Raw genomic sequence first — 24,054 nt, forward strand, 5'->3', positions numbered from 1 at the left:
TCATGCAGAGCTGTAGCCACTGAAACTATAAATATCATAGCTGCCAAGTCTCTTGAATTTTCTGGGAGTCTCTCGAATTTTAGTTTCATCTCTCAACCTCCCGAAAAGTTCTTAAATCTCCTGAATTTTTAAGAAAATCCCAAATTGTCCCCTAAACATTCCCTACTTCATTTAAAAGGAATCCCTGCTTCTGAAAACATACCCTAAGGAATTTCTTATGGGGCAAAAAGTCTTTCGCCTCTGTTTTTTTCCCCTTTCAAAATGACGTCACACGTCGTAAATGGGGGGGGGGAATAGTGGTAAATTCCTTTTTTTAAGAAGTTTTAAAACCCTCTGATGATAACAAGAAAAGTTGTTTGTCTTATCTTGCAGGGAAATAGCTTAGCAGCCAATAGTCCTGGATAGTAATTGCAGATTATAGTGACGCACATGTGATCAAAACTTCCTCTTTTGTTGAAGTTATGTACGTGCGATAACAAAACATGAATACTGATAAGCAAAAAAATATTTAATCAATTTTAAAGATAATTATTCTGATGAATTTCCTTTCATCAAATGTTCCAGAAAAAGACTGACTTTTTATTTTGGTACAAGTTGTGTTAAGGACATAAACATCGGCAGTGCCGTCTTAAGGCATGGGCCCACCTGAGCATGGCCCGGGGGCCTCAAGAAGAAAGGTGGCCTCACAAAAACGAGATCTGGTTGAGATTTTCGAAAATTTGCCTAGTAGAGCCTCAGAAAAATCATTTGGTCCGGGGCCCATGTTGCTGTTAAGACGGCCCTGTAGTTAAGTGGTGTTTTCAATTATAAAAGTACCAATTCAAAGCGAAAAGAGGCACAAAAATCAATATCTTCATCTCGCCGGGACGCCCCCCGAAGCCACGGTGCACACTTTGAAAAACCCTATCATATCACATCATTGGATTTTGATGGTTCACATTAATGATACATTTATTTAATTATCATCTGAGATGGTGGAGATTAAATTAATCTATTATATCATGGGTGGCCAACTTCTTTCTATTCGAGGGGCCAATATAATGCTCAGTTGCTACATCCACTCCGATGTACATGCCACGGTTCAAGCTCGGAGACAAGATGAGATGGTAAAAGTCCGAAAAATGATGCAAACGGTTTTATTTGGGACTCATTACCAAGTCAAAGCCAGTTTTTATTCAGTCAATAAACCATCGTTAACTTATTAGTTCTTGACACTTATTAATTACTTAATAAATATACTAATTAAACAATTTAAAATTAAATTATATAATTAGGAATTAATATTAATTAATTATTTTATTTATTCTCAACAGTAAAAACCCATTTTGAAGAATAAAAAAAAGCGATAATGAACTTATTCATTTTCCTAAATGCTGCCATGTATCCAGGTTTAGGTTCACTTGTACTCAAGGCCATTGGTTAGTGTCTCGACATCTCCAGAGGGGTGCGGGGTCATGATGTGCTCAATGTGTGGAGGGGCAAATCAGTGAGTGAAGCGCACTCAGCACCCCCGTGCGTCAGCGCGAGCAATCATAACGAAATAAATTTTACACTCTCTCTTAAATACTTATTACTATTAATTCATTAATAAATATTATTCACACTAGTAATTATATAACTATTGAACAATTATTAATTAATCAAGATGGGTTGGGTTATTAAGTTAATGATGTTAAATTAATTCACACACATTTAAAGCGGGCTTTAACTGGTAGGAGTAAATTAATTATGAGCATCAATTATTTAAATAGCTTCGCAACCTCATCATGGTGGTTATTTTGTTTGTTAATTCATTATTTGCTTATAATTATTAAATTATTATTCATAAATTAATAAGCATCAGGAACTAATAAGTTCATGGTGATTAATTGATTCACTTAAAACAGCTTTTGACTTGATAAAAATCCGAAATTAAAACGTTTAATATGGGCGTTGTATTCCTCAACTTCTTCATAAACTGACATTTTCCCAGCTAGATGTAATGCATCAAAATAATTATCTTCCGCAAATTATTCCATTCAATACAATCATCCACACAGTGGCGTCGGAGGTGCTCAAGAATCCACAGTAATTTGTGGCATGGATCCGAGCACCCCCAGAATTGATTCAGAAATTAAAATTTCCGATATAAAACTAAAGACGAGCCCCCACGGTTTTTAGAAACACTTCCGACGCCCCTGCATCCACATAAGCTTCATGTTTTTTAAAACCGAAGCCAATACAGAGGTTGCAAATGATAAATTCCTATAGCAAATGGTAAAAAAAATTTCTTCATAACTACTACCAGCAACAGCACAACACTAACGAAAACTGACAAACTAACGAAAACTTTCACAAATACAATTTTATATAAATCTTTTATAGTGTAATGTGGTCCATTTCTTTTATAAAATAAATTTTATAAAAAAAATTTGAATATAAAGTTTATAAAAGATTTTTGTCAAATTTCATAAAAGAAATTTTATCAAATTTTTATAGTATAATACAGGCCTTTTTAGGCAGAGATTACACTAAAATTTTGATAAAATCCCTCTTTTATAAAACTTGAATATTCCATCCAATAAAGCTCACAGGAGCTTTACCAATACAGCAAATGCAACCCATAATCTTACTGGTTGAATTTTTCAAATTTTATAAAAGAACTTTTAGTGTAATCCTGGCTTTAGTCAAGCTTGGGGCGTGACTCATAGCTCAAGAATTCCGGGCTTTAAGCGGATTTTCACGACCCATCTCAGAAGCCCCTGCGTCCCAAGTTTGGGGCACAATTCATAGGTTGAGAGACCCCCGCTATGTATATGATATTCATTGATTTTTTTAAATCGTTTATTTTTCCTCAAAAGCTCTTAAGTGGGAACTGGATATGAGGTTGGGGCACTTACCGGTATCGAATCCAGATTAAAACAGTGAAGGGGCCCCTCATTCCCAAAGACATCGAAGAATTTGTGCTCCGATTTTGAATAAACTTTATTGCAATTATTTGAAAGTTGGGGTTTTGTTTTAAAATTACAAGAAATTATTTACCGCCGCCCCGGAGATTTTGCAAAAAAGCTCTTCCCCTCCCCAAAAGTTCACAAATGCTACATGTAGCTTCAGTAAGTCACGGAACCAAAAATAATGAATAACTTTCCTTCAACATTCTTGAAGTTAAAAAACCCCTTACTAGCAGGGGGCCCAATGAGGGGGGAGGGGAAGCATTGAGATCACGACTGTAGTTTCAGAGATATCTGAATACATATTTGAATTTTGGGGCAGCAAGTTACGGGACCCATGAGGAAAACTACCATGCATGGGCTTCCCTGGGGCCCAGAACGATTGTTCCCCCCCCCCCCACGTTATAAATTCACTATAAGGAACTGTTGAAAGAACCCAGCTATGGGGGGGGGGGCTGTGGTTGCATGTTTACATACATAACGGATATGATCACGCCTGAAATTTAAAATCCAAATGGTCACTGAACCAGCCAGCTTCGAATCTTGCTCGCGAGCACCAAGATTGCTCCTGTCCGATTTCGTATTCGCGAGTATTTCTTCAATTTAAAAACATCCTGTATAAAAATTAGATTCAAAGATTACAATCAAAATGCAAATTTCGGGCACGTACGTCAAAGTTGCCGAAAGGGGGGGTAGCTCTTCCTTTGAGAATAGGAAATGCTCGTGACATGTTCAAGACCCCGCACTAAACCTTAAAAATTAGCAGAATTCAAAATTTCAACATTGAAATAAAATGTTCTTGTTGAGTTAAAATAAGCCATGAATATTTATTATGTCATCAGTTATCAAGCTTACAAATTAAACTCATGTTAAATTTGGACATGCAAAATAATTAAATCTTCGAATAACAAAATTATCGTAATATCAAAAATAAGGTATGAAAAACACCGCTTCAAATTGTCAAAATTGGACGTCATGTTAAAAATAGATCAACATGTGAAATAATTAAATAAACATTAAGGGGAAAAAGATTTTTGATCACTGAAAGCCATGTTGCAGGACATGATCAAGGTCTATTCAAAGCACTTCAAAATCTGCTTCAGCCAAGTTATTGAGCAAGTGTAGGTTTGACAAGGCATCTCGAGTCTTGTACAGCATGTCGAACATCAATTTCGGCCTCGCGACCAAATCAGCTTCATTTCTCTTCAAGTCGATCTCCTTGCAGTTGACGAAGTACTCCAGCGCATCACGTTTCAGTCCAGCAGCGTCGTTGATGTCCGCCAAGACCAGGAGACTGATGACGTTCCATTCATCCATGTTGGCACACAAGTATTGGGCGCAGGTCTTTTTTAGGTCGTCCAGACTGTACTCGTGCCCGGCCCGGACGAGCTCGCAGGCGGTGTCCACGTCGTCGATCCGAACAGTGCCGCAATACAGGAACCGCAGAAACAGCTTCACGATGTCCGGCTTGAACTTGGTAATCTCTACTATCAGCTTTTCTTTGGCCGGATGCAGGCTGAATGCGTCCGAGAAGAACCTGGAGCGATCGGACAAGACCATTGAATGGACTGGTATCTCCTGGCCGTCGACGACGATCATCGCATCGGTGTCCTTGTCGCTTTCGTACCAGAGAGTGTAGTCTTTCGGCGGCATTTCGGCCACGGTTCGGATCTCTTGTCCCTTGACAGGGCCGACGGGAGCGGTCGAGTATCCACCATGGACGACGACTACGAGGGAGTCGCTGGGTAAATTCATCCTCATCAGCTCGACGTGCTCGATCATCCAGTAGCAGTAGTTGACGTACTGGGTCTCGGCTTGGTAGGAATCCGGGGCGATGTGGATTTTCTCGCCCAACAGGTTGAGTAGGCCGAACGACGTCGTGAGGCGGGTGCCACTCTTATCGCATTGGAAGGCGCAACATATTGAGCCCGAGCTACATAAGTCGGTGCCCCCGGGATAGATGGCCATCTGGCAACGCGACGAACCGTTATGGCGCAGATAGAAGAACTGACTCTTGTATACGTCGCCGATTCAGTGGCGGATTACCGCACAGGCGCATGAGGCCTCGGCAGAGCGGGGGGCCCTCCAAATAGTTGTGTGCTTCATCCTACATATGAATTTACATGCGCATCAACAAATCTCTTGAACTAAGTACAGTATCTGCTCTCCCTTTTTTTTTTTAACCGCAATTTTTTTTTTTATGTATACTGTACGTAAGAGTTATGGAAGAAAAACGGGAACTGAAAGAAAAGAACAATTTACAAGACGCAGCTCTCAAGGCACAGTTCTTCCCCGGCAAGGAAAGAAGAGACATTGTAAAGCGATCATTCAGGGAGGGTCATTTTCAAACAGTATTTCCCTAAGGGCACAAGCAGGAGGAGGGGTGAGAACAGCAGGTCCTAATGTCTGTCCGAAATGAAAATTGGAGTGAAGGCATAAACAGATGTCTCATTCCACAGTATTAAATGCTTTTATGGGCGCCGATAATACGACAGCTTTGGTGTAAGCTTTTGTATGCAGTATAATGGATGGCAAGATGGCTATCGGCAAGCGGCGACATCGACAGGAAGAGACACTGGTACTAATTAAAATGAATGTAGTAGAGCTCTTATTGTGATTTTGTCTCCCACTTGTTTGAATGAAATACTATAAGCTGGTTCAAACAACATATACATTTGCAATCTATGACTGGAACCATAGGACCATATGACAAAAAAAAAGTGGGGTTTGAAATGAATGCTGAATGACATGCATTCTGAATCACGTGATTTTTCTGTTTCTCTTTTAACACTCCCTCCCCGGCTGAAAAAAATCAAGGGGGTTTCTTTTCCTTCTTTCTAAAAAAAAGAGCTACATTTTTGGATTGGTCAAGGAGGCTTGGGTAGACAACATCTTTGTGTCAGACGGAAAAGTGTTTATTGTTAATGTAATTGTAATGTGTGTTATTGTAATGAAAAAAATTTTCATGCGGATCCTCAAGATTTCCTTTAGGATTTAGATTGCAGAATCTCCAAAAATAACGGTAAGCAAAACTAAAAATATATAAATTATCTGATAAATTTTTATTTGAGCATTTCAATTCAACTACAGTAGTCTCTCGAGAATTCGGTCGTGCTCAAATCCAGCACGTCCAGTAGTCCAGGATATTTAGGTGGTGTGGTGTCACTTTTCTCCTGATGCCCTAACCCCTTAACACGTTCTAATATTTCTTAATTGCTGATCAAGTCCTGACTATGTCTTTGCACGAAATTTCATATATTATTTCAATGGGTTTCTTCAAAGTTAATCCAGCAATTTCGGTAAAATCTGGCACACCGTGGTCTAATACGTACCGGATTAGCGAGAGTCTACTGCAGGGGTCTTCAACCTTTGAGGCATAGCAGGCCATATTGAAACATTTTATAAAGTACGCGGGCCACAATGTTATACTGTGGCATTTTTCGTTATTAAACGAAACGGGGGGGGGGGCATAATATAGAAGATTTTTATTCACTCTGAATTTCACCGGCCACAACAGGCAGAGTGCCCAACGAGGTGGCTGAAAGAGAAAATAATAATAATTAATATAATAATAGTAAAAATAAAATAGAATAAACAAATAAAAAATAATAATTTCTAAAAAAAAAATTTTTAATAATTTCTTTCATTGACAATAATTTTAATTCATTCTGAAATAATTTCTTTCATTAAATTTAATTCATTCTGAACTAATTTCTTCCATTAAAAATATAATTCTTATATTTACTCTGATATAATTTCTTCCCTCTATTGAAGAAATGTTTTTCTATTAAATATTATTAGTACCTTTATATCAAATCAAATATATTATATTTGAGATATTATCAAATCTTTATTAATCAGTAATATTAAATTACTAAAACTATGACGGATCTCCATTTTTGCCGTGTGGCTGAAGGCACCAGGACGGACATCTTAGATTACTAAAAATATGATGCAGAATTTTACTGTGATTTTTTTTTTTAATGGGAGTGTGATTATTTTTCATCTAGTACCAGAGAATATCATTATATTTCCTTATCTTATTTTTGTGTTTATGGTTTTGGTGATGCAAAAATAAAAAAAAAAGTTATGATTTTCATAATATTGTTCATTTTAGTGAACCATCTCGTTCTTATTAGGGCCAAAAGGGTGCGGTGGTGGATAAACGCAAATTTGTGGGTGGCGGCGGTGGTTGTGACCATGTGTTCAATTTTTCAGGATGGTTCTGATTTTTTTTGGAAAAAATTCTGAATTTTCCCTCTTTTTTAAGCAAATTTATTTTCTTGGTTTGTTATTCAGTCAAAAACGTAGAAAACATTTTTTTTTCCATTTAATTTTTCTGCTCTCGGGGGGGGGGGGGGGCCTACCTTTAATCCGCCCCTGATAGGGGGGCCTCCAGATCAGGTTGCGCCTGGGGCCTCCCAAAATCATGATCCGCCACTGCGCCGATTCCGTTCCGGAGCTTGCTGAATTCATTCAATGATTCAATTCATTCATGATGCTGTAGGTACCCTTGAGGTTGTCCGTGAATCGGAGGTCACCGTAATCTTTGCAAGCCATGATGGTAGAGCGCCACACTGGGAGAGCAATATTCCGATGTCTAATGCCGTCCAGGGGTTGATGGCTAATCTAGGACTTCAAGTGTCACGCGGGAATTTTTTTAGGTTTAGTGAGATGGTGATGAGGTCGGTGAAGATGTAGTTCCGTGACGTCACTGTACGATGGTAGCCAATACGGATTTATTAGTCAGTCTCGCGGATGCAAATTCCAAACTTCCGCCGGACGTGGACGCGATCAATTCAAAATCGGTAGCGCCACCTAGTGATGAGTCTGGTAAGTCGATAATTAAATTTTAATCTTCTCGGCTGTTGGATGAAAATTCTATGGACCCCCTAAAAAAAGAAAAAAACATATCTTCGTTGAGACAGAGCGGCGGGCAGAGGTGGATTTATCATGGTTCGTACGGTCCTTGAAAAAAAAAAAGTTCATTTTCGAGGCCTTGAAAATCTATAAGAGTTCTTGAAAAATTTGTTTTTTCCGAAATAGTTTTCGCCACTTTTTTTTTTACTCCGTAAGTGACGTCCTTAAAGTGCAAAGCACAGGGAAAAAGCCTTAGCAGCCAATAACCCTGGATAATTGGATTTAAATCACGTTTTTTCCCATTATTCTTAAGCCGGATTTTCGTAGGAGCAGGTTTTCTGTGCGGCGTGCAAAGTGAATCGCCCAGCGTGACACGCCGTCCACTCACCATTAATAAGAAAACAAGCTCGACTGTCTCCCTACAAGCCTCACGGCAGTGTTTTACGTCGGGCGTGATTGGTGGACTGCTTCTGGAGGAGTCGAATGCGTTGTGCACCACTCATTTTACCGATCTTCTCTTCATTTTTATTTTCTTTCACTTCCCTTCATCGAGCTCGATGCTGCCCTTCAAACCGGAGCATGCAGATGACAGAGTAGCTGATGCCAGGGCCGTGAGAGAGCTGATGCGCCACGGTAGGAATACACGTTTCTGTCGACGCGAAATGATCCAGTTCGGTTCATGCGGCGCCAAAAACCTATGTTGGAATGTTTTTTTCCCTTTTTATTCTCTGTGCACGTGGAACCGCTCGGCCCGACGCAATATGTAAATCGCCGGCAGCGTGCTCACACCCTCACGCAGACCTGCCAACTCTCCCGATTTAGGCTGGAGACTCCGGATTTTTCATCCTTCCTCCCGCTCTCCGGATGTTAAAATTTCTCCGGATTTTAGCAGAAAATTAGATTTCACGTTGTCGTGGCGTCAATAATTACCGTCGTCGTTAGGGAAAACAGCCGTAGTCATTTTCATCGAGTAGCCGTAAAAAAAAGTCTCTGTGACCGCATTAACGGCCGTATTCACCAACACAGTTTCAAGGTTAAACGATCAGCGATCGACACGGATTGGTTAAAATCCTTAATTTAACCAATCCGTTTCGATCTTCAATCCTTTCACCTGCAATTGCAGTTGAAACTGTGTTGGTGAATACGGCCGTTAAGCAACTGGCAAACACGCGACTTTGTTTTCGTAGCATTTATCGGCAATCATTTATCAGGGGCATGACCTTCGTTGCCGAAATTCCTGTATAATCGTTATTGTATTTCATTAACAGCCGCGCGGTAAACACGTTTTTTTGTCCGCAGCTTTGTAATTTGAATTTTTTAAATCGTTTCTTCCTATTAAACATCTTCAGAAAGAAAATATGAAACTTTAAGCTATATACAGCTAAATATAAAGCTTTTAAGAATTCATATACCCGAGATTATCAATCACTGATAGCATCCACGAAAGGAAACATACTTTATGAACAGTATGTAAATGTGATTTCTCTATTCTGCATGGAAAGACGCATAGAATTATATTCTTCTCAGGGGCAATGCAGAACCTGCCTTGGAGGGGGGGGGGGGGAGAGAATGTAATTTTTTCTTAATTTATTAAAAAAAAAAAAAATTCCGAAAAATTCTTTTATGAATTTTTTTTTGATCGAGTCTATGAGGGGAGGAGAGGGGGGGGGGAACCCCCCTCGGGAGAATCTCCGGATTTCTGGATTTCAAAAGTTGGCACGTCTGCTCACGAGAGCTCGGCTTTATACTGTAGGCTGGTTTTTTTCCGCGTGTGTATGTCGGGATTGTTTTTTTTCTCCCTGAGATTGCCGGTTGTTGTTTGTCGGCCGTTTTATTTATTTTTTTATGATCGTAAATGATCTTGTTTTTTTGGTTTTTTTTGCAACTTTTATGGAATAAAAGCTAGAGTTCAAAATGAACTTCCGATCGTTGTTTTTTTTTCTTCAGCTCAGTTGGCACGCTCTGGCCCCCAACAACCAATAGAAGGTATTGCAACAACCCACTTCTCTAGGAAAACCTTACTTTATGGTAGCATGTATCCTGTGATCGTATGTAGACGTATTTGGAGTCGTTGGAAGTCATTAAACTTTTGTACTAGATATTTTTTCTGGAGGACTTGAGAAATCAATATCTTAGAAAAAAAGTTTCATAATTTTTTCCGAAATAATTTCAGCCTTTCGGTCCGTAAGTGAGCGAAGCTTCCTCTGGTTACTGTCAACCATAGACGGAGATTGACTTGGAAGTCTGTGGGGGCATGGTCATTATTTCTGGGGGAACGATCATGATGCCAATTCATATATGCATATATACATTAGATTAGTCAACTTCACCTTTCACGCTGCCTTTCCCCCCGTATCTCCGCGCTTGTACTAGGTTCTTTAAAGAAAGAAAACAAAAAATGAGTAGCAAGTGTGTACTTTTAATTGTTTCTAAAAAATCCCTTCTATCAAGATTGGTTGCTGAGTGTGCCAGACAAAAATGCCGCCAAACGCAAGCTGTGCTTCAATGGGTGAATCGGCGCTGAAATAAATTGAGCTTATATTACTGGAGGGAGTATGATGCAGGGCCATAACTAGGATTTTTGTATTCTCTTGCTGCCCCCACCAATTTGGAATTCGATAATTTTATAACGGTGTTCACCTAAAAATTGCCACCCCTTCCCGTGCCCTCTAGTACCGGCGCTGGTATGACGTCAGTGGTCTACATCATTCCTTGGAAGATCACATGCCGCGTTGAATGTCGGCGCATCTACGTTATTCTCTAATGGCATCCATAGTTGTTTAAAGGAGTTTAAAACAATAAATGAAAGAAATAATTTCAGTATCGATGATATGATTCCTAAATTAATGAGAGATAATTCCAAAATCAATGAAAGAGGTAGTTCCAGAATTAATGAGAGAGAATTCCAAAATTAATGAGAGATAATTCCAAAATTAATGAGAGATAATTCCAAAATTAATGAAAGACAATTTCAGCATTGATAAAAGAGATAATTCCAAAATTAATAAAGCAATAACTCCAGAATTAATGAAATAATTTTAGAATCAATAAAAGAATTCAGCATTAATGAAAGAAAGAATTTCAGCATTAATGAAAGAAAGAATTTCAGCATTAGCGAAAGAAACAAATCCAGAATAGATGAAAGCAATTATTCCAAAATTAATGAAAGAAATAATTCCAGAATTGATGGAAAAATTCCAGAATTAATGAAAGAAATTTTTTCAGCATTGATGAAATAAATAAATTCAGAATTAATGAAAGAAACAATCTAATCTTTTTCGATTTTTAAAAGAGTTTTTTTTTTAGTCTTTAAAAGAAAATTAATTGCAATATTTAGAGACTAAACTACGTTTCAATGAGGAAACTGACAGGGGCAGGAACTGTGTTATGCCCTTATTCAATGTGTCATCATGGGCGGAGATGTGGAGTCAAATATGTCAGATGATGTGCGTCAATGGTGGAGTTGACTGATATAATGTATATATGAATTGACATCATCATCATCGTGCCCCCCCCCCAGCAATAATGACCTTGCCCCCCCCCCAGACTTCCAAGTCAATCTCCGCCTATGTATGTCATATGTTTTGTATGATATGTGTATGTGGCCTCCTTTATTCATTATGGATGATGTGAAATAAAGTAGGTAAAAATGTAATCTCTCTGAAAGTTTTAATAAAAATTAAATATGCGCCTATTCATGTGAAAAATATGCGTTTGTAAAAAAAGTCCTTGAATTTTTAAGTTTTACCTTGAAAAGTGCTTGAATAGTCCTTGAATTTTTTTTTGTTGGAAGAGTATGAACCATGTTTATGGTTTTGCCGTCTGCAGGCTATGAAAATTTTGCCGCCCTTCTCCCATTTCAGTCTAATTTCCTTGACCACACATTCCTCAAATTTGCAACCATGTGCTATAACCCTCTCGCCCAATCCCACCTCTGTAAATATGGTATATATATATATCTATATATAACACCCCTGTGTCTCTTGGTTACTCTTTTGGTCGGTCACGTATTCTGTCTCTGTATTTCTAGTTCCCCACACGCTTCCCCCCCACACACACTATGTAGGTCGGTTCTCAACCTTTCGAAGTCCACGGCCCGGTAAATCTTTTGCGTAAGTGAAAAGGCCGGTCATATACACACAACTAATGAGAAATTAATGGGGAAAATTAAACTGCAAATCACTCACGACCTGGTGCGATTAGTGTTGTTGGGCCGCGGCCGGCAGTTGAGAAACACTGCTCTAGGTATGAAGATTTTTTTTTTTAACAACTGGCTGTTGCGAAGATATATTTTGGAAAGAGAGAAAATTCAACTGCCCCTGCGGGGAATCGAACTTACATCCTTTCACTTTCTGGGTGAACGCCCTAAACCACTAGACTACAGAGGCACCGAATCTCTCAATCTTTCCTTGGTCGCCATCTGGTGGCAGCATTAGCAGTTGTGAGCTTGGCCTGAGTCTGGTCCGGCCGTCCATGTACGGTCCCTTTCAGTGTACACGAGCTCCAAGGAAAAATTAAGAGATTCGTGCCTCTGTAGTCTAGTGGTTTAGTGCGTTCACCCGGAAAGTGAAAGGATGTGGGTTCGATTCCCTGCTGGGGCAGTTGAATTTTCTCTCTTTCCGAAATATATCTTCTCAACAGCCAGTTGTTAAGAAAAAAAAAATCTTCGTATGGTAGCAGAGAGTGACGTCATCCTTGTACTGCTCTAGGTCTTTCTTTTGATCGCTCACTGACCGGGGCCGTCGTTTTCTGGGCCACGCTTTTGAATATTCACATTCTTACACAGGGTTTTGGTCGCTCACTGATCAAGTCTGTCACTCTTTTGAACATTTTCATTCTTACACATTGTTATGTTTACTCCTATAGTCTCTCACTCACTTGGTTCCTTGATCTCTAGGTCACTTTTTTTAGACACTCGCCGACCGTGCTCATCGCTTTCTGAGTCACTGCTTACACTATTTTGGTTATTCTTTTGCTCGCTCACTAACGGGTCCCCCACTCTGCTGATCACTCTTTCGAATCCTCATGTGCTTGCACTCTTTTACGTTCTCTCACATGCTTGCATACCCTATAAGTCACTAGTTTGGTCACTCACGGTAACCTAGTTTCCCGCTCTCTAGGCAGAGACGGATTTATGGTTTCGCCGCTTGTTGGCTTTACTATGAAATTTTTATGTACCATCCTTTTCTCACACTCTAATAATTTTTTTGATCACTGATTCCTCACATTTACCGCCGTTCTGAGCTTGCCACCCTGAGCTATAGCCCACTTGTAAATACGCATCTGGCGGTGGGCCATGATCTGGTTAGGAGAAGGAGTAAAAACATTGAAGTCCAATATACTGATCTTGAGCCTTGTACAAAATGTTTTGAGAGTCCCTGTCTGGCTCAGGGTCTATTCACATGATCAAGTGGGGGCATTTTACAGAGGGCCCCAAAATTCAAACAATATGCATTCGCTGACTTAAGCTGGCATTACACTATAAAAGTTAGGTACAAGTACTTTTATAAAAGTTGAAAAATGCAACCAATAGGTGGATCAGCGAAGTTCGCTCGAATGTAACAGATGTGCTTATTAGTTGCATTTTTCAAGGTTTATAAAATAAATTACCGTATATACAGGTCTAAGGTTGGGTTTACACTGTAAAAGTTTTATAGAAGTGCTTTTATAAAACTTGAAAATACAACCAATAAGCTGATTGATTACATTCGAGCAAATCCAACCAATAAAACTCATAGGTTTCATTTGTGGAAATGCAACCGATAATCTTATTGGTTGAATTTTTCCAAGTTTTATAAAACGACTTTTATCAAACCTTTACAGTGTAATACCGGCCTAACAAACATCTTTGATCCTAATTTAAGGGGGTCGCCATATTCCTACTTTCCTCTCCGGCCGGTATCACACTATAAAAGTTCTTTGTCAAAGATCATTTATAAAATAAGTTTGACAAAAGAATTTGATAGTGTAATGGGCAACTTTGATAAAAAAAAGCGCTCTTTATCAAAGTTTCTTGTACCAAAGTCAGCCTCTTCATCCAATATGTGAAAAAAAGATTTAATATTGATGCTTTTTATGTGCTGCAGTTTCAATTGCTCAAGTCTACATATTTTGCGATTTGATAAAGCAATCAATTGGATATCCAAGTTTTTTCGTCTCAATGAACTGAATTAGTTTCTACGATTTGTGAACGGTATAAAAATGAGATTTTTGAACTATAGAAAAAATATTCTTTTGCTTCCAATCACATACTAAAGTTGGTGGGAGCTGCAAAGACCTTAATTTCCTCTATGTGAATATCAGAGATTTGAATTTCTCTAGCCGAACATTTTTGGATGCTTATCGGTTATAACGAATTCAATTCTGCCCTAGTGAACCTGCAATACAATAATAAAATAATGTTGAAAATATCGTTATAACGAATGGGCATATTTATATCTATGGGGGTATAAGGGGTCATCTTCAAGTAACACGTCACCAATCGTGAGGGGGGTTCGCATTTGCTGACTTTTAATGAGGGGGTGTTCAAATGATGAGATTGTGCGAGCGATAGAGGTAGGAAAATATGAAATTGGGTTATATGTTGGGCTGGTATATAATGAAATGTTGCTATATATATATTTGGTTGGTAGATATGAAATGATATTGTTCTTTCGGAAATCATATATGTAAATTGGAAGGCCTTATACTCAGTGCCGTCTTACAACATGGGCCGACCCGGGCACGGCCTGGGGGCCTAAAGAGAAAAGGGTCCTCACAAAAATGAAATGTGGTTGGAATTTCCGAGAATTCACCACGTAGGGCCTTAGAAAAATCATTTGGCTCGGGGGTCCATGATGCTCTCAAGATGGTCCTGCTTATACTTCTGGTACTTTTGCAATCAGGTAGTGGGGCCCCAGAACATCACTCGACCTGGGGGCCTCATGATGCTCTTAAGTTTTACAGACATGGGTTATATCAAGATCGGGGTAGGACGGGGCATGTCATGGGTCATGGTGACAATCTAGGAGTCCGCAAATTTTAGGGGGCGGGGGTTGTTTTTAAGTTTTCCTTTGGGGAGCCACACACTGGTTTATAGATTTTTTTTTCAATGGATTAAGTTCCATAAAATCAAAAGTTGTATTTCAAGAAAAAGGCCTGAATCCACTGAATTTGGTTTTCAACTTCGAGCCGCGAATGTGAGTCGAGCTCACGTTAAAAGTCTTGTCACTGAGAGCGACAGGCCTACACCAGTTCAAATATTCAGTCTCATCACGCTTCACTCCTAATTTAAAATATTGATATCAGCACTGCAATATCATTTTTTGATCATTTTTGTCGCACCACGGTCATTTTCTGCACATGAGGGCTAATTAGACCGGGACCTACAATTTATTGCCGATTCCGACCGGCAGGCTTGTTTTTCATACTCATCGAGAGGTTGGCCCCCCTCGATGGGGGGCTCCCTGCGGTAGCAATTTTTTCCTGTGGTCATGTCGCCGTTTCTGTTGCAGGAAAGTTTTTGACAAGGACGACCTGGGTATAGAACTCGCGACACTTCTAAATATCCTTTGGTACTTTAGGCAAGTATCTTATCGACCGGGCTGCCGCTCCCACAATGCAGTATCAGGCACAACACCTTATACGCACTGAGAATGCTAGGCACACACATTCCCGGCACAACTCATTCTGTAGTAAATTCACCATGGTGAGATAGACCGGAGTTGTGCTCGGTTTGAAAGAGAGTCTTTGCAAACGTCAGAACTATTGAAACAATTCAAAGGACCACTTACATCCGTGATTTTTAAAATTTTGCCTTCCATTTCACTCTTGTCTCAACGTTTACCCACCGCTCCCCGGAATACTTCAAGTGGCACTGAACAAATCAATATTGACAGTTCGCCTCTGGTAAAGGTTTGTGACTACCCTAGAAGAGCTGCGACTCACAGTTTGAGAAACACTGATTTGCAGTACACAGGTATTAATTCAAACCCTATCTTTAACGTTTGTGACATGCATAAATAATTTTAATTTTCTTAAATTTTCAAGTCTGTTCCTCATACAGACCCATCGCGAATAGGTTGAGTAGTTTCACTCATTAAACTTCGAATACAGTCGCATCCCGTTTTAATGAATACCGTTATAGTGGAAAATCTCTTTTTATAACAAACACTTTTCTAATCCCTCAAATAAGTCTATATAGGAACAATGCTAGGTAATCTGGAATTCCTTTATAACTAAATTTTGTTTTAACGAAGTGACTCGCCCGGTCTCTTGGCGTTTGTTATAAAGGGATTCGACTGTATTTATGGTGTATCCGGTTTTCACAGATATCGGAATACGCCAAATGTTTTCACGTTCCCATACGACTTGGTTATATCCGGTGTCGACTGCTTATGCATGATGTCACTTATATTGATGATACATTTATTTCATTATCATCTGAGATGGTTGCAGCAGAAAATCGGGAACGTAACTAGGCTGGGGCAATATGAGCACTGTCCCAGGGTTCCGAGCCGAATGGGGCCCACAAAAATTTACACTTACCAGGGGTCTGTTCATCCAAAATTTGGGTCCTTTGAACCCTTCATGAAAAGAAAAAATAACGAATCCATAAATTTGAAATATTTCATTTCTTTTGTGATGGACAAACTAGATTATTTCGCTTTCCACAAAATTACTCATTTCTCACAAAATTAATGGCACATTTCACAAAAATAAAATTTTCACAAAAACAGCACCCTGCAAAAAAGTCTGGGCAGACCCCTGCTTATCCCAAATAGAAGTCTGCCCGGGCCTTATAGGAAAATGAGTTTTATGTCACCCGCGGCTCACTTGCCCAGTTCATGGTTTTCCTGCTACTCCCCAGGATAGTTAAGCAGTGCCGTCTTGAGGCATGGGCCCACCCAGGCACCTCGAAAAAAGGGGGCCTCACAAAAATTTGATCTGGTTGAGATTTTTGAAAATTTGCCTGGTAAGGCCTCAGAAAAATCATTTGACCCGGGGGCCCATGATGCTCTTAAGACGGCCCTGAACATCGGTCATGGTGGAAAGACTGACATCACCCATGTGAAATCAAAAAAAACATCAAGCGTCACAAAAAGTCAGTGTTCTTCAAAAATTGATGCTTTTTTTTCTTCATCTTCCGATGATTTTGGGGGTCGTTCACACAAAATGTTTGTTCACATCGTTTCTGATTGAACACTATTTTTTTTTAGATCACCATTGAAGTTTTGGCCTCCAATTGCACTTGTTTTTTGTGTAGGGATTTCATTCCCAAGGGTTTAACTTCCATGTGTGTAAATCCCTATTTTATTTGACTTCAATTTTTGAGTAAGGATTTTATTCCCTACTCTTTAACTTTTATGCGTGGAAAATACTTATTTTATTTAAAAAAATTCTTTTTGTATTTATTAGGGAGTGGTTTTAGTATAAAATATATGGGTCCACGCGAAAGTCTCCCTAATTTTCATTTTCAAAAGTTGGCAGCTATGAAATATGGAATGTAGTCAATACTTTTATTTTATCATGTAAGGACTAAGTATAAAGGGTTTTTTTGAAATTCAACCCCTAATGGGGGTCATAAAGGGGTTCAAAGGAGTAACATAGAGAAATCACGCTAATACGGAACCGCTGGAGCTATAATTATGAAATTTGGTCAGTAGTTTTAATTTGTAATGTAGAGATTCAATAAAATAGATACCGTATATACTTGTGTATAAGCCAAGTTTTTTTTGTGGAAAAATTCGTTCCTCAAGTGGGGGAGTCTGCTTATACTCGGGTCAGTTTTTGATGAGAAAATATCGACCCCCACAATCAGTAGTCATTTTTGTAGCAGTGTTCGAGAAACCGGCATTATTGGTATGGGATATGTTCATACCCCCGAAAATGTCAAAGACGAGGCAAAGAAATCGAAAACATCATTGACTTTGATACCAGGTGTGCTAACGTCTATTGTAAAGCCTAATGTGAGCATCAACAAGCCTTTCAAAGACTGTTTGAGGAATTTGTGGATCGAATGGATGAGTTCCGATGATAAAGAAACCACAAAAGGTGTGCCTTGAAGAAACCTGACATTGGCCTAGTGTGCCAATGGGTACATGAGGCATGGAATTCTATCTCCACCAAAATTATCATCCGATCCTTCAAAAAGTGTTGTATCAACAATGTGACAGATGGAACTGAAGATGATATCCTCTTTGAAAGTGACAATGGCGATACAGCGTACCCATCATAGGGACGATGCCGCACCCTATGATGATTTGATGGATTACGATGAGCTTGGAGACTCAGAAGAAACAGTTTAAAAAGTTTGAATCGTTTTCTATTGTAAATTTCCGTAAGCTATTCATTTTGCATGGAAATATAAGAATTTTGTTTTCTCTGAAATGCACAGATTTTTTGTGGTCGGCTTATACACAGGTTTTCAATTTATTGCGGTTTTGGTGGTCCTGAAGTAGGGGGGTCGGCTTATACATGAGTATGTATGGTATATCAAAATCCCACTTCTAAAGGGGTCATATGTGGGGGTGGGCTTACCTGGGGGGGATTCAAAGGCTATATGGTGCAATCATCGCTGAATCCAAACAGCAGAAGCTATAAATATGAAGTTTGGTGGGTAATATATTTATAATACAAAGAATCACTATGACAGGATTTCTAAAAATTTAACCCCCAAGCAGGTCCAAATTTTATATGGGGGAAATCATTGTACAACAATTTTCCAATTACCAAATCAATGCGAGCAAAACTGCTTGTTACAGCTAGTTGTTAAAAAGATTTTTAACAACTGGCTGATGCAAAGATATATTTTGGAAAGAGAAAATTCCACTGCCCCTGTGTGGAGAATCGAACCACGTCCTTTCACTTTCCGGATGAACTCCCTAGACCACTAGACTATACAGGCAATGAATCTCTCAATCTTTCCTTGGAGTTCGTGTGCACTGAACGGGACCATACATGGACGATCGGCAGGGGCAGTTGAATTTTCTTTCTTTCTAAAATATATCTTCGCATCAGCCAGTTGTTAAAAACCTTTGTATGGATAGCGGATAGTGACATCATCCTTGGATAAGTTGCCATCTGGTGGCATTTTCAGCAATTGTGAGCTTCGGCCGGAGTTATGTCCGATCATCTATGTACAATCCCCTTCAGTGCACATGAGCTTCAAAGAAAGATCGAGAGATTCGTTGCCTCTGTAGTCTAGTGTTCTAGGGCCAGGGCTGCAACTAGATGCTTGGTCACATGGGGCAAGCGCGCATTTTGATGCCTCCTCTCAATGTTGAAAGAGAGGTTTCGGAATGAAATTTGTACTTCCTTGGGTCCAGTGTCCACGGCATGAAACCTGTCTAGAGCATTCACCCGGAAAGTGAAAAGACGTGGGTTTGATTCCCCACAACGGCAGTTGAATTTTCTCTCTTTCCAAAATATATCTTCACATCAGCCAGTTGTTAAAAATCTTTTTATGGATAGCGGAGAGTGACATCATCCTCAGATACAGCTAGTTGCTTATAAGGTGTACCATATGGTTGCTACATTTAGGCTATAACCACCATATTTTTTACGGGTTTTTTTTTATACAGTACTATATGTGTATTTTTATTTTCCCTTCATAAATCCTTCTCTTCTTCCCAACCACCTTGTTGGGCAATTTGGCTGTTTTGGCTTCAGAATTTGTATATATTTTCATATTAAACTATCTTGCATTCAATTTTTTCCCTACTTATTAGATTTGGCAATGTGGTGGAAGTATTGAATGGGTGCCCTGTTCCCGAGTGGGGCATATATATCGTGGTTTCATGCCATATACTTTTGGTAAGCTAGCTGAAGAAAGGAAGGGTCCTATAGTGACACTGGTAAGTTGAAGTCTTATATTAAAGTATGTTTTAACATTTTTAAAGCTAATCATTGATATATATTGGTATAGTAGGACCCAATTTTCCCAGCTAATGTGGCTGACTTGTCCTGTCTCGGATAACTGAAACCTTTGATAATACAGACCTTGCAGAATTTTGAAGTTAAATACAGTGAAAATTCACTACAACAATATTCAATATAATGATAAATCCCTCTACAATCATGCGTTTTCAAATCGTGTTTGGAATTGCTTATAGTCTAGTGTTAAACTCCTCTTGATACAACCATATCCTTTACTACAATAAACGCTTCTATAGCGATATTTTTTTATGATATTTCAAAATTGCTACACCGGTATTATTTATATTTTGCTCAAAATCACCTTTGATAAATTTTAATATTCCTCATCAGTGTTTGCTCTTTCGAGAATGTTTAATAACATTGGTATTTTGTGCTATCTACCATCCAAATATCTAAATCCCTGGTTCCCAACATGGGGTCTGCGCCCCACAGGAGGGACAATTTCATTTTCAATGGGAGAAATTCCAGAATGGGTTATAAACAGAAATAATTTCAGAATTGATGGAACAATGATTTCACAATTCATGATAATTCATAATTAATGAGAAATATTTCCAGAGTTAATGAAAGTGGATATTTAATGGAAAAAAAAATTCAGAATTCATGGAAATATATGCATGTTTGATAAAAAAAAAAAAAAATTCTCAGGATTAAAGAAAGCTAATTTCTCAAGATTAATGAAAACTCATATCTAATGAAAAATTTTCTCGGGATTAATGAGAAGTCATATCTAATAAAAAAAAATAAACTAAGAATTAATGAAAACTCTTATCCAATGAAAAAATAGTTTCAGAATAAAATTCTCCAATACTATAAGGCTCTTTGTTTGGAGCCCCGAGCCCATTGGGCTTACCCATTAAGACGATGCCACTGTGTGAATTGAGATACTACAGTAAAAATTGTTGGACATTGGGCATCGTGGAATTTTTTTTTTGGCCCACAATGTCTGACAGGTTAAAACCCCTGCTTTAGGCTGGTATTACACTATAAAAGTTTGATAAAATCCCTTTTATAAAACTTTAAAAATCCAACCAATAAAGCTCACAGGTTACATTTGAGCAAATGCAACCAGTAATCTTATTGGTAGAATTTTTTAAATTTTATAAAATAACTTTTAGAAAAATTTTATAGTGCAATACCGGCTTGAGACCAAGTAAATGATCTTTTTGCTTCCCCCATGTAAATAGGAGATCTATTTTTGAATAATAAGAATACACTATGGAAAGGGGACAAGGGAATATGTAGGACCTACTTTCGTGGGGGAAAGGGCACTCAAATCAAGGTTTTGAGGGGGGGGGGAAGCCTAGTGAAACTCTCTAAAATCTTCTAAAAACACCTTGAATTCTCAGAACTGATTGAAACAGAATTTGAAGGACTTTTTTCAATATATCTTTTTAATTTTTGATCATCTTGGGATGGAGAGGGTTGAAAAAGTGACCTGTGTGCCCCCAAATGTGCCTCTCAGGAAGGAGGGCATTACAAGATGCTTAGGTGGGGCACGATAAAAAAAAGGTTGGGAACCACACTGGTCTAAATGAAGTTGCAGTATATGATTAAATTTCTTTTCTTGAAAATGTCAACCTATTTTGTATAATCACACCTTGATTATAACAACAAAATTTTGTGGACTGTTCAGTGACATTATAAACAAGTTTGACTGTACTGTTGTATAATTTTTTTTTTCCTTTCCATGCACTGTTATGTGGATAGCAATTTTCAGTACTTTCCCTCACAGCTTTCAATCTTTCTGTTTTCAGAACTACAAAAGAGTTATTGAAGTATGGATGGATGAATACAAAGAGTACTTTTATACTAGAGAGCCAATGGCTCGCCAATATGACCATGGAGATATCAGTGGCCAACTTGCTATAAGAAAGCGTTTACAATGCAAAAATTTCAAATGGTACATGGACAATGTTGCTTATGATGTGCTGGCAAAATATCCTCTACTTCCCAAGAATTTGTATTGGGGCGAGGTAGTTTATTTTTCAAACTTTTGAAGTAAAGCAGTTTACTTGTATTAAATGAAATATCTCAAAATGTAATGGAGTTAGAAGTTTTACTTGGGACTGCAGAAATAGATTATAATAAGCATAAACACCATAATTTATGTCAAAATGCAATTTGTGGGGGTTTAAGATGTGCAGTCTAGCCAAGTTGGTGAGCATGTTTTATGTCAACCTGAATATCATTTATTTCTAATTTTTAGTTTTTATTTCTCGTTTTGCTTTTCTTGAAAATATATGTTTAAGTATTCATATCATTGATTATCTCCAACTAACATAACTGGAAATTATTCATAATTCAATATTCAACACCAGTAAAACCATATCTTGATGCCTTGCAAAATGTTTTACAATAATTTTATAATTTCAGTAAACTTGCCTTCCAGCATCTGAAATCAAAAATTTTAGTCATTTTATCACATTCTTGTATTCTTCTTAAAATGTTATTCAACCATATTAGAAAAAATTTAAAATGAAACAAAAATTTTCTAAAGCTCAAATCTTGTAAATCTTTTGCTTTCTCATGAGGCAAAAAATGTGGTAGTGCTCGTTGAGTTTTGAAATATAAAATAAGTGTGTGTATCACACATTACTAATTGCTTGAAAATTTTGCTCTTCACATTTTCTTTTCTTTTTTTAGCCTTATGAAAATTTATATTCTTTAAAAAAAATTTTTGACTTACAATTTTACATGAAAGACACCTCATTGAGCATAGTATGTTTACATATATTTATAAATTGTGGGGCGAAGAGGAATTGGGTTGATGATTGGTCTTTCTCCTATTTTTTCTTTTTTCCTCTTCTGCAGAGGAATCATCATACCCTTACATTTCAGATCTCCTCCGGCCATTTTCTCTATTCGCCACCTCTTTTACTATGCATGGATGTCTCTTCCCCCACCCCATGTATTTTTTTCTTCCTAGTCGCAATTCTCGTACTGTTCACCTCTTCGCCCCACTATGTTATGAATTACACAATAATTCATTGGCCAAATTTGTAAAGCTGTGGCAAAGTATTCTTATTTACACATATGAAAACCATAACTTCTGCTCAGTTATAAATTTCCTCTGAAAATAATACAAATCAAACTTGTATGTTAGATATTTAGTATTAATTAAACACATTGGTCTTTTGTCATGTATTTACTGTTGAGCATGCATGGTTAATACCGATAACTCTTTCTGAATGAATGGCAAAAATTTTTTTATTCATGCTCCATTGTGAAGGTTTAGAGGTAAGTTTAGTATTTTGCTTTCAACTCGACTACTAATTGTTCATCTGAACTTAAACAGTTTCTGAAAATCAGGTCAAACATTCAGTGGATATGCCAGAATGAAAAAAACTTGAAATATGGATTTGGAAGTGCATATTGTTTTATGAAAAATTGTATTGATCTTTCACTGTGCTTTAGGAAATAAATTTTCTTGATACCAGGTTTCATATATTGAATTAGTAAATATTCCTCTCTTATTTTGGATCTCAATTATAAACCTGATTATTATAATTATTATTTCAAAATTCTATGCACATCTTTTTCAAAATTTAAATAACTCAAGTTTATCATTATTTGCTGTCAGGTCTAAAAATGTTTGGATCACTCTTTTAGTTAAAATTATTAGACACTTTCCCAATGGGTTCGATTCCCCTCACAAGGGCGATTGAATTTTCTCTTTCCTAAATATATCTTTGCATCAGTCAGCTGTTAAAATCTTTTATATAGATAGCAGAGAGTGGCATCATCCTTGAAAAAGTTTAGCTTCTCTGGAAAATTGTGTATTGTATTGGTGGAGTTTCAGAAAATTCTTTCATTCTGTTACAACATTGCAATAAAAACATGTCAGAAAACACAAGTTGAATACACCGTATGAACATTCCACTTACGAAAATACTATGTTATGGCCAAAATCTAAATTTATTTTTCCTAACATGCAGCGAAATAAGGTCACTTTCATCTATATTCTCTCATGATGAAATCAAGTAAAATCGTGCAATAAAATTTAGAATAATATGAAAAAATATATTAATCACATGGAAGTGGGAGTGAGCCACCATAAGAGAAAATAAAATAGAATGGTAAGAATTAACCATTGGGTTTTCTGATGGTATCTTTAAACCATCTATGTTTCATACCCTTGCTTCTCTGAGTATCAAATGTTAAGGGCAAACTCATTCAATGATAGATTTTGTCCATTTCTTTGGAGGGAAAACAACCAAAAATATGGGAGAAAGGGGGGCAAGCAGAGTTTGGTTGTTGTAATGTATTGAATGAATATTCACTGGTTGTTATATTGGATAAACTAACATGGCGGAAATATTTGGGACCGCTGTCATACCGGTTGTTA

The 24,054-nt window shown here is 37.9% G+C and overlaps 1 protein-coding gene across 5 annotated transcripts in view; it reads left to right on the plus strand.

Annotated features, from left to right (window-relative positions):
• The window catches only part of Pgant7 (N-acetylgalactosaminyltransferase 7), a 213,278-nt gene that overhangs the window by 129,151 nt on the left and 60,073 nt on the right, over positions 1 to 24,054 (plus strand). For all 5 annotated transcript variants that reach the window (XM_089252484.1, XM_089252486.1, XM_089252485.1 and 2 more), the window contains 2 exons: positions 19,499 to 19,624; positions 21,464 to 21,682. In XM_089252484.1, the coding sequence (XP_089108610.1) occupies positions 19,499 to 19,624; positions 21,464 to 21,682 (345 nt within the window). The remainder of the gene's footprint in view (positions 1 to 19,498; positions 19,625 to 21,463; positions 21,683 to 24,054) is intronic.

The sequence above is a fragment of the Pholcus phalangioides genome, unplaced genomic scaffold (assembly GCF_987345545.1).
Source record: "Pholcus phalangioides strain wild (caught in Gottingen) unplaced genomic scaffold, Ppha-v1.0 ptg000029l_1, whole genome shotgun sequence".
NCBI lineage: Eukaryota > Metazoa > Arthropoda > Arachnida > Araneae > Pholcidae > Pholcus > Pholcus phalangioides.